Below are 12,163 nucleotides of genomic sequence, written 5' to 3' on the forward strand. Positions count from 1 at the left end.
CATTATGAGCCTGTATCAGCTGACCTTGGCCAGCCATTGCTGTGTTATGGTTCTATTAACACCAGTCCTTCAATGCTGCATCTTCAGAATACCACAAATGTGATTTCTCCTGACATCCAGGTACGTGCAAGAAGAGACATACCCCGACAATAAGGTAAAGTAAATTACAGAAGGAAATACTCGTTCTTGCAGTAATGAAACACCATGATGAGAAGTTGAAAATCAGTAAAAACGAAGAAAACGTATCTAACATACCTTTTTTTCTTTCGCCATATTTTTCCTGGATGCTTTCTAGCAAAAGCTGCAAGACTTGCTAAGCTACCAATGGCAATGATAGCCCCTTGGGGGAAAAAAAACAGCAATCAGACAATTGTTATTTTTCGTAACATTTTGATAAACACACCTAGCAAGCTTCACAGATAAAGTTGTATGGAAGACAATGTAGCACTTTAAAGACTAACAAGATGGTTTATTAGATGATGAGCTTTCGTGGGCCAGACCCACTTCCTCAGATCAAATAGTGGAAGAAAGATCCACTATTTGATCTGAGGAAGTGGGTCTGGCCCACGAAAGCTCATCATCTAATAAACCATCTTGTTAGTCTTTAAAGTGCTACATTGTCCTGCATTTTGCTTCAACTACCCCAGACTAACACGGCTACATTTCTATCACTGTTGTATGGAAGAGTTTCTCTTGTATCCCAGCTCAGAGAAAAAAAAAAAAAAAAATCACACGAAGCCCTTACTTAATCCAGAGAACAAGTTTTGAGGCTGGATTTCCCAATTCATCATATCTTTATAATGTCTCTCTACACTGCTGAATGTTTATATTTTTAGTTCATTCAAAATAATGTTTAGTAGCCAGTCTAGTTTACATTCAAGATGTTCAAGTTTTATATTAACTGCTTCTCTTGAAGCTCCTCAATGCTGTTTAAAGAATTTAAAAATTTAAAAAATAGAAAACTTAATCCATTCACATTTGTCAGTTTCTCTTAATCTTGAATTTGCAAATAAAAATCTCATCAGTTTGGGCCAGCTAAAATGACATTTAAATTCTGCTATTACGATTTCAGGACAGTTTTCCCCAATTTCCATAAGAATGCAAGACTGGCCATGTGGGGTCAGACCAAAAGTCCGTTTAGCCCAGTATTGTGTCATCTAACAATAGATAGTGCTTAGTACCCCAAAAGAAATTAACAGAACAGGTAAGCATTGAGTGATCCAATCGCTGTTGTTCATTCCCAGCTTTTGACAACTAAAGGTTAGACACACAATCCCAGCACAAGCTGGCTAATATAGCCACTGATAGACCTAACCTCCATGAATTTATCTGGTTCTTTTTTTGAACCCTATTATAGTCTTGGCCTTCATAACATCATCTGGAAAAGAATTCCACAGATTGACTGTGTTGTATGAAGAAGTACTTCCTTTAGTTTGTTTGAAACCTGCTACCTATTAATTTCATTGGTGACCCCTAGTTCTTGTGTTATTGGAAGGATTAATAACACTTCCTGATCTATTTTCTCCACACAAGTCATGCTTTTATAGACCTCAATCACATCCCCCTTTAGTTGTCTCTTCTAGAAGCTGAAAATTCTTAGTCTTATTATTAGCACACAGGGACTACTGCATCTTAGAACCATTCAACAGGAATATAGACTGCAGAGTAGTTTGGGTCTGCATATTCTCAGTCCACAGGGCTCAGGAAATCTGCTTATAGCAGCCATCTCTAACAGAGTTGTGCTCCAAGCATACAGGGGCCTTACCAGCTGCATGAAGGCTCCAGTTTAACAATCCCTTAAACACACATTTAAAACATATTATAGATTCTGATTTACTTCAGTGGGATTTATTCATAAATGTAAGTGCTTTGATGAATGCTGCTCTTCTACACTGCTCCTAAAGGTTAAGCTACAGCCATTGTAGGAAGTCTTTGGAAAATGATTGCACATGTTAAGTCATCATGCTAGGAAATTCTGAACACCCATGCTCTGGTAAGCGGAGCCCTTTGCACTGCAGACTGACATACTGACTGGTAGGAACTTCATTTATATGCGTATCAACTTTCTTATTCCCATGAATCTGCTAGACTATCAAATCCAACAGCCTTGCTTGGGTCTTTCGGCAACTTCCCTTCCTGGCTTCTATCTTTTCCATTGTTTGTGGGTACCAGAGAAATACACAGTCCAAATGGATGAGGCCACGTTCTCACCCAAGACAAAATTATGGAAGTGAAGCTTGCCCTGAGTAAATAAATTATAAGCCGCTAGATAGGAAAAACAGCAAAAAGGATGAATGCAGGCTTCTCTTAAGGAATGGCAGTGCACTCTGAATCATGAGCACATATTTTACATGGCACCAAGGGCCAAGAGAAATTCAATAGAGAAATTCAAGAACTGTACATCCAAGTAACTATAGGAGTTCAGCTGCGGGGAGGTGAGGGGGGCAGAGGAGGGGTTAGGGTTAGGAATTATGAGATAGAGAAAATGCAATACGAAAATAGCTTGGTCTGTGGACCTTAAATACAATCATAGCTTTAGTGTTTCAATTTTTTTCAGTTTTAATTTACTTACCAGAAACGATCAAGGTAATGATGATCGGTTTTTTAATGTCTAAACAGGACAAAAATGTGAGTTAAAGTATGAAACCACAGTCATGTCAATAACCTAGAGGAACTCATCCACAATCCATGCGTACAAAGACACGCTCAGTGCCCTAAATTATACCAGGTATTAATGAAAAATTAATGAAGTCACATAAAACACTACACTATAACATGAATGATCATTAGCTACCGGAAACCATGATCTAACCCCTTAAGAACCTTACAAAAAAGAAAAAAAACAACATAGGCATATTATAAATAGGCAGGAAAAGCAATGCAAAAAAGGATGAACGGGGAAAGTTACTCACATAGCATAATAATAATTGTTCTTCAAGATGTGTCCCCCTATGGGTGCTCCATTGAGTATTGTGGTTCTTCCCCACCCATCAGGTCTCCAGAGTACCAGAGGTCATGCAGTACCCCAGGCTCACTCAATACCATGGATGATTGTCCAGGTTACTTTATCGGCACCAATGGTTGAGAAGGTGCAGAGCACTCCCTAGATAAGAGTTTTGTTCCACCAGATACTGAAAGCTGTCAGTGCCCCTCTTTTAGAGATCATACCCTAACTCTCTTTCTCTGAGTACCAAGGCCACAAGACTCCAGGACTACATCTACACAGCAGCACTACTTTGGAATAACAGACGTTATTCTGAAATAACATAGCCCATGTCTAAACACAAACAGTTATTTTGACAATATCGAAATAACATTAAGCTGGAGGACTTCGGACTCTGACTACTTTAAGCCTCATTGTACGAGGAGCAAGAGAAGTCAGAAGAAGAGTGCTCTGTTTCAAAATAAGTGCTGTGTAGATGCTCCCAAATTCAAAATAAGCTATTTCAAGTTAAGCTACACAACTAGCGTAGCTGAAGTTGCATAGCTCATTTTGAGTTTAGCCCTGCTATACAGACGTACCCTAGGATACTAAAAAGGGGCTCAGGTGGTACCGCAAATTAATGTTTGGGGCACACTATCAGGAACAATGGTTGGGAAGATGCAGAGCACTCCTTAGATAGGAATTTTGTGACATCTGGTGCCAAATTTTTTTCTGTGCCGCTCTTTTAGTGATGGTACGGTACTTGTCTGTCTCCTTATCATTGCCTCAATGCCTGATTGCCCCTGGCTTCTCAGGTGGTATGCAGCCCATGTTGCAGAGCAGGGCCTGGAGAGTGTCTTTCTGGGGTTAACCAGGTGTGACGGGGCGGCTGAGTCTGACGGGGCAAGCACCCCACCCTGCACTGAAGTGGCGCTTGGCCCCATTGCCATGGGATGCAAGCAGCTGAATTGGGCATGTTCAGCAGCCGCGGTGCACGCATGAACAGGGATTCCCCGGGTTGATGCACTGGGCAATGGCACAGCGCATACGCTGGCATTCCAGGACGAGAGTGCCAGCTTTGAAAAGGACAGTGCCCAGAAGGAGGAGGGGGAAAAAAAAAGCACACTGGACCACAGATAGGGTCGGTGACAATGAGAGGACCGGAGAGAGAGAGCAGCGAAGGAGGAAAGTCGGCCAGTGCAATCGGCGGTCAGGCTGGAATCCTAGCAGAGGCAGCACAGCCCACCAAGAAGGAAGGAAGAAGTCCAGGATGGGGCAGAGAGAAGCCCGTGGGCCGGTGAGCTGTGGTACGGTCCCACCACCCAAACAGGTCGCCGTTGTGTCCGTTCCCACGGTTCTCGGCTGAGACCTGGAGTGAGGAAGAGCCCAGGTCTCCCTTCCCGCTTGGCATTCGAGGGACCTTAAGAGGAGTGAAAAGAACTGTGAAAGGATTGGTGGCAAGTACGGAGAAGTTGGGGTGCACTAGGTGCCCCCGGGTGAGGGACAGCCATAAACTATAACAGGTGGTGGAGACTGTGGGTAAACCATTCCTAGCCCTTGCGTGTAACGGTGTAGCAAAAAAAAAAAAAAAGTCACGTTATAATTAGGGTAGAGCAAGGGGTATTGGGAGCATGGATCCAGCCAAAGGATTCAAATGGCTGGTGGAGCAACAGAAGTAGCAGCACTAACAGCCGGCTCAGTTGCTCCAGCAGTTGGCTGCACAAACCCAGGAACAACAGCAGCAGTTAGTTAGGGAGATGGTGGACCAACAGGAAAGATGGCTCCAGCAAGGGACAGCCTTAGGGAGGGCTAGTGTGGGGGCCCTTAGAGGAGGAGGAGAAGGGCAGACAGGGGCAGCACAATTACTGATAAGACTGACAAAGATGGGGCCGTTGGATGACCCAGAGGCCTATCTTGTAACCTTTGAGAGGGTGGCTTTGGCAGACCTTTGGCCAGAGGAGCATTGGTCCTCCCTCCTCACCCTGTATCTCATTGGGCCAGCCCAGCTGGCCTACCAAGGCTTAGCAACTGGGATGCGCTAAACTATTATAAAGTCAGAGAGGTCATTTTGGACCAGGTGAGGGTAACCCCAGAAACTTATAGACAAAAATTCAGACAGGAACGGTACCCCACTGGAGCCCGGCCTCAAGTAGTGGCACAAAAGTTGTGGGAACTGGGCTGGCGCTAGCTTGAGTCCGATAAATGGGATAGTTTTCAATTTGCAGACACTGTGGTTTTAGAACAATTTCTTCAGATCCTGCCAGCGGGAGCATAGCAGTGGCCGCACAGACACCGCCCCCCCAACCCGGACTGATGCGGTATCCCTTATGGAGAACTACTTAGCTGCCGAGGTCCCAGGGAGAACAGGAAAGAAGGTGAGGGAAGCCCGACCAAAGTGAATAGCCCTCGGGAGGGGCCGCCTGTTCAGAGGCGAAAAGGAGACGGAGCCCTGTGCGGGTCTGTGCAGGGGAAGGGGGTGTAGAAACCCCAAAGACATGAAAGAAAGGTCCACAGAAATCTTGGGGGAAGTGGTGGAGCTGATCTGGAGAGCTAGGCTACAAGGGGGGAAGTAGCCCCTCGGAATCGCTGCTTTGGGTGTGGGCAAGAGGGGCATTTCCGGAGAGATTGTCCCTTCATGGACTGCTCTTATGGGCAGGAGGTGTCTGCAGGTGGTAGCAGCAGTAACCACGCAAGTAAAAGTAGAGGGAGAGCTGCTGTTGGCTTTAGTGGGACTCGGGGTGTGGAGGAACTATGGTCTGAGCTGATTTGGTCCAGAGTCCCGAGCCAGCCAGTGCCACAGTTTGGGTCAAATGTGTACATGGAGATGTACAACCGTATCCGATGGCCTGGGTACGGATATAGGATGAGGCTGAGGATGCAGCGTGCCAAGTTGCTCTGGCACCAGGTCTGGTGTATCTGGTATTGTTAGGTTGAGATTGGCCCGGATTTCCATGGGTTCTGAAAGCATGATCCGACAGTTTTTGGGCTTCGTGGGATAATATCGCAGATTTATACCAAATTTTGTGACCATAGCGTTTCCCCTTAAGGACTTAATTAAGGCATACCAGCCTAAGAAGGTTACAGGGTCAGAACAAGGGGAGAAGGCCTTCGTCGAGCTTAAGAATTGTTTAATAAGAGCGCCAGCGTTAACACAACCCGACTTCTCCAAAGACTTTATTGTACAGAAAGATGCCTCAGCAGTAGGGCTAGGGGCAGTGCTGACAAGAGGTCGAGGGGGAGGAACACCTGATACTATACTCGAGTCAAAAATTGTTTCCTAGGGAGGGGACATACGCCACGGTAGAGAAGACTTACACTGCTCACAATGTTTTAGAGAAACGGTATCAAAGATGACAATAGTAACAATGAGATTAAGAAGTGCTCTAAAGTGGTCTTTCGGTGGCTTCTGGAACTACTGAACCCATTTTTCATTAGGAAATACATCACTGAAATATATAGCCTTTAATGTTAAAAATGCTAATATAGAAAAATGGAGTGTACGTATTCACTTGTATCCATATTGTCTCCCAGAACAGGTGGTGTAGGACTCAGGTTTACAGACAGCTTCAGAAGGTTTGCAGAAGTATATAATTTGGGTTCTTTTTTGTTGTTGTAGTATGAATAAAACTCAGTGAAAAGCATTTTAAAGTCAGGCAGTATACTCGGTAATGGGCAAAAAAAGCAGTAGAAAAAAAACTAGCTGATTTAGAAACAAATGTATAATAGTGACCCCCTAAGTTATTAACTAGAAGGGAATTTTTATTTAAAATGTATTTTTAGCAGAAATTCCATGTTATTCCAATCTCAGGCATATAATTCAGTCACGCAGAGCAGTAGTTTTTGGGTGTAATTTAGTGTAATGTGTTTGAAGAACAGCTGATTTTCTATATCCTCTGCTCCCTGTCTTCAACCCTCTTCCCCTCGCCAACCTTTCTCTCCTTTTTATTTTGGGTCTGCACATCCTAAACTAAAAATTTTGGTCATCAGAAGAAGTGGGCTATGCTCACGAAAGCTCATGATACCATCTATATGTTTTGTTAGTCTATAAAGTGCTACCAGACCATTTGTTGTTTTTTTCTGTACAGACTCAATCGGCTACTCCCTTGAAGCAGTTGAAATTCTGTTGCCAGCTCCAGTTGTGAAGCTTCCTAATACCAGGCTTCTCCGCTTACCACACACATTGTGCTAACCAGCCTAACAGATCAACTGTTTTCTCTCCACTAAGTACCTCACCTTCATCTCCAGCCTGAGGAGAGTTGGCAGCTGTGTCCGAGGCAGAATCTGTACAGAAAAGCAAGTTTTATAAAATCAGGGAGGTGCTCTCCACACAAATATTTTAAATAGTGAAAAGTCACAGAGATGCCAGGCATATAAAAACATTAACAACCCCAAGCAGACTGCAGTGAAATTTATATTGCCATGTACAGGACAAAACATACCAAATTGTAATGAATCAAATACGCAACAGCTCATATTCTCTCCCCAGGATATTTGAAGAAAAGTCCCTGCAAGCATGCCAGTGAAAAGACTGAATAACGACTAATTTTCTCTAATAGTTCTCTCTGGTGGGAATACTCACATATCCGCAGAACACTGAAAATCCACACGCTTCACGTGTGTTACCCTTTAATCATGTCAAGAGCTAATCCTTTCTGTTGTCCATTATCTACTCCTGCATTCGCAGCCTTGGGATAACCTTGTGACCCATGAAAATCGACACTTAAGAAACTGTTTATTCCACTGAAATGATCAGCTATTGGATGCCACAGAGGGACGGAAGATTTTCACACAGCACCCACAACCACAGCCAATATTGCCACTAGTTGTGTCACAAGTGTGTGTGGAGGCTCAAGCACATGAAAGCCACAATTCATGGCCCCACTGTGGTAAGCACTGCTGAAAAACACAAAGGTGGCCTCTGCCCTCAGCTCTCCATGCAATAATATTTCTTACCCTTAGTATAGGCCCTGTCACTCTTTTTGAGAGGAAGCAGAGGAATGGGCCAAAGACAGAGTTCAGTGGGAATCCATGGGAAAATAGAAAAGGTAGAAGGATCCATCAAAAGGCTGATATGGAGGGTGGTTTTGGAAGAGGACCATACTCCCTGCAAAGAGGATGCTAGGAATTATTTAAAAAGGGATAGAAAATAAAATGAAAAATATCTTACTGCCCCTATATAAAACTATGGTATGCCCACATCTTGAATATTGCGTACAGATATGGTCTCCTCACTTCAAAAAAGATTATTTTGGCATTAGAGAAGGTTCAAAAAAGGGCAACTACAATGATTAGGGGTTTAGAACAAGTCCCATATGAGGAGAGGCTACAGAGACTGGGACTTTTCAGTTTAGAAAAAAGGAGACTGAGGGGGGATATAATAGAGAGGTTTATACAATCATGAGTGTTGTGAAAAGTCTGAATAAAGAAAAGTTATTTACTTGTTCCCAAAATATAAGAACTAGAGGACACCAAATGAAATTAATGGGTAGCAGGTTTAACACTAATAAAATAAAATTCTTTTTCACACAGCACGTAGTCAACCTGTGGAACTCCTTGCCAGAAGAGGCTGTGAAGGCTACGACTATAACAGAATTTTAAAAAGAGCCGAATAAATTCATGGAGGTTAGGTCCATAAAAGGCTATGAGCCAGGGGTGAGGAATGGTGTCCTTAGCCTCTGTTTGTCAAAGACTGAAGAAGGCTGACAGGAGACAAATTGCTTGATCATTGTCTTCTGCTGAGAAAAGCCACTCCACGTCTCCCTAGTCTGCTGGGGGGGGGGAAGGGGGAGAGGAGGATGCTAGCTTCGCGTCTCCCTGGTCTGCTGGGGGAAAGCAGCTAGTGCGGGGTTGCCTCACCCTGTTTTAAGTAGGGATCCGATGTAAGTTGGATCCATGTAACCCGGGGACTGCCTGTATTCAGCTACCAAATAAACTGAAATCTTTTGCTGTCAGAAATTGGACACAACAACAAGATATGTAGAGGAACTGACTCAGGTGCCCCCTCGAGTGGCATGGATATGCAGCACAATGTAGGGCATCTCTAGGTCCCTTCCACCCTCATTTCCTTCTTGCAGGAAATCCTGACAGTGGGGAAGGAAGAAAGAATGTTGAATGGACACGAGCAGCATGTCTTGAAGAATACCAGTTACACAAACACATAGCTGATTTTTCTTCTTTGAGTGATCTACCTCTTCCAATACAACCTCTATCTGCAGCGGTATCAGCCCCTGTCAGTGGGGAGTCTGAGCTCCCCATGGACAGAGGGTGCTTCACATCCTGTGGCACAGCTTCTGTCTGTGGGGAGCTTGGATTCCGCACGTACAGGAGCTGCTGCCACCCCGCACTGTTGCTGCCGTAACAGAGGCAGTAGCGTGGGGCGGCAGGCAGCTGGTCTGTGAAGAGAGCTGGTTTTTAAACTGATACTGAGGCAGGAGCGGGGGTGGGACGGAGGAGAGGGGCACGGAGCTGCCAGGCCGATCCCTGGGATTACTGAATAGTCGTTTATTTACCAATATTTCATGCGGTTACAAGACTAATAAATTACCCGATATCTAACAACTCCCTAGTTAGCAGTGACCAGTATCTTGCTCTCATCCTTTTTGGGCCCCAGAGATTTGCCACTGCTCTCGGAAGCCCCCCTACCTGCCTCTAGTGTAGTGCCAGCTTCCAGTGCGGTGGACACAAGTCCTTTCTGAAGCCCGTGTCACTTCCGGGGGTTCCAGAAGTGCACGGGCTGCTCCCCTCCCACAGCTCTGTTGCATGCTGGGGGGAGGGGACATCGGCTCTGGAGGAAGAGTGCGGTGGGTTCCCTGCGCCGCCGATGCCCGATGGGTGTGTCGAGCGCAGGGGTTTCCCTCAGCAATGAAAATATAGTTTTCCTGGGCGGAGGTGTTTGAATAAGGAGATAAAAAAGAGATGCTACTAACCATTGCATTCAGGGGCCCGCCCACTCCACTCTCCATTGACTCGATCATTCGTTGTACAATGAATGGAGGCCTCTCCAATAAGAGAGAAACCCTCATCACAGCTGTAAGTTACTGCTGAGCCAAATGCAAACTCTTCTTCACCCAGATGATTGTGGGATCCATGGGGAATATTTGGAGGTGGAAGACAAGATATTGCTGAAGAAAAGAATGTCAACATGAAATTAAAGATTACATTGACGTTGAACTGAAGAGACTTTCCACTAAGAAAGTTATTTCAGATCCTCCCAAAAGCTATTTAGCCACCCAAAAGTATATTTAATATTGTGCTTTAACAACATTTGGGCGTAAAAAGGTTTGAGACCACTGATTTAGGCACTGACATCTTTATACACACGGCATACTTCTCCTAGTTACATGTCACAGTGGTTGCCTCTGGCATCCTATTTACATATATTGTGGGAAGTCCATAGAAACACCTACACTGAGCTACCCGCAGCTTTTCTTTATCCAAGTTCTCAGTTGTGCATTTTTTTTAAGGAGTTCTAACACTCCTCTGATTTGCAGCAGGGATGTGACTGGATCAATGTGGTGCTTCTTGCTCACGCTACTAACCTTTGCATTCAGGGGCCGGCCCACTCCACTCTCCACTGATTCGATCATTCGTTGTACAATGAATGGAGGCCTCTCCAACAAGAGAGAAACCCTTGTCACAGCTGTAAGTTACTAGTGAGCCAAATACAAACTCTTCTTCACCCAGATGATTGTGGGATCCATGGGGAATATTTGGAGGTGGAAGACAAGGTATTGCTAAAGAAAAGAATGTCAACATGAAATTAAAGATTACATTGACGTTGAACTGAAGAGACTTTTCACTAAGAAAGTTATTTCAGATCCTCCCAAAAGCTATTTAGCCACCCAAAAGTATATTTAATATTGTGCTTTAACAACATTTTATTCTGAAGGTTTTCTGCTTCTAGGCTTGACTCAAACCAATATGGCCACTGCTCAAGGAGGAAGCTTCATACAACACCAGCTTTGGAGAATGACCTTGACAGAGTAGGACCCCTCCAAAAGTTAGGCTCAGGAAGGAGAAACCTCTTGCCTGGCAGCTCGAGAGGTCCTACTGTCCTACCAGCAGAAAACTAAGCTAGGATGGTTTTTGAGTTGGCACCACATTCTAACTTGCACACAGCAGCATGACTGATACACTGAAAGCATCCAAGAGATCAAATTAAGGTAGGGAAAATTAATTGTGATTCATTGCAAAAGGGCCTGATATTTTAACAGGACAGATTTGGGAAGGATCAAAACTACCTGAAGTCATTATTATGCCTCTTAGGGTATGTCTACACTACAAAGTTAGTTCGAACTAACAGACGTTAGTTCGAACTAACATTCATAGGCGCTACACTAGCGCTCCGCTAGTTCGAATTTGAATCGAACTAGCGGAACGCTTAGTTCGAACTAGGAAAACCTCATTTTACGAGGATTAAGCCTAGTTCGAACTTACTAGTTCGAATTAAGGGGTGTGTAGACCCTTAATTCGAACTAGTGGGAGGCTAGCCCTCCCCAGCTTTCCCTGGTGGCCACTCTGGCCAACACCAGGGAAACTCTATGTCCCCCTCCCGTCCCCGGACCCCTTAAAGGGGCACAGGCTGGCTACGGTGCCCGTGCAAGCCTGCCAGCACCCAGCCAGCAGACCCTGCACCTGGCACGGCACAGGGCCACCCACCCGATGTCCCCCAGCCCACCCCCTCTTCCCGGGACCAGGCTGGCGGCTCCCAGGAGCTTGCCCGGGACCGCAAGAGGCGGGCACCTTCCTGGGCTAGTGCAGACATCGTGGACCTCGTCCACGATCTCCGCACTATGCACAGGAATGTGGCCGTCTAGGGCAGGAGAGCTGCCAGCCTGGCCACCCAGGAGCAGGTGTGCATGAAAATCAAGGGGGTCCACTGAGACCCCCGACCCTGAGCCCTGAGCTTACAATGGCCGTCCTGGGTCAGACCAAAGGTCCATCTAGCCCAGTAGCCTGTCTGCCGACAGCGGCCAACCCTAGGGATCCTGGAGGGGATGGACCGAAGACAGTGACCAAGCCATTTGTCTCCCTCTCCAGCCTTCCACAAACTTTGGGCAGGGACACCACTCCTACCCCCTGGCTAAGACTACTCCATGGACCCAACCTCCATGAATTGATCTCACTTCCCTTTAAACTCTGTTCTAGTTGTAGCCTTCACAGCCTCCTGCAGCAAGGAGTTACACAGGTTAACTATTTGCTTTGTGAAGAACAACTTTCTCTTACTAGTTTGAAGCCTGC

General features: G+C 45.3%; 1 protein-coding gene across 1 annotated transcript in view; it reads right to left on the bottom strand.

Moving 5' to 3' along the window:
- Nucleotides 1-12,163, bottom strand: part of CR1 (complement C3b/C4b receptor 1 (Knops blood group)) — a 297,719-nt gene that overhangs the window by 174,419 nt on the left and 111,137 nt on the right. The window contains exons 38-39 of the mRNA XM_075909850.1: nt 10,462-10,656; nt 9,850-10,044 (exon numbers count right to left, since the gene is read on the bottom strand). Coding sequence (XP_075765965.1) covers nt 9,850-10,044; nt 10,462-10,656 — 390 coding nt within the window. The remainder of the gene's footprint in view (nt 1-9,849; nt 10,045-10,461; nt 10,657-12,163) is intronic.

The sequence above is a fragment of the Pelodiscus sinensis genome, chromosome 27 (assembly GCF_049634645.1).
Source record: "Pelodiscus sinensis isolate JC-2024 chromosome 27, ASM4963464v1, whole genome shotgun sequence".
Taxonomy (NCBI): Eukaryota; Metazoa; Chordata; order Testudines; family Trionychidae; genus Pelodiscus; species Pelodiscus sinensis.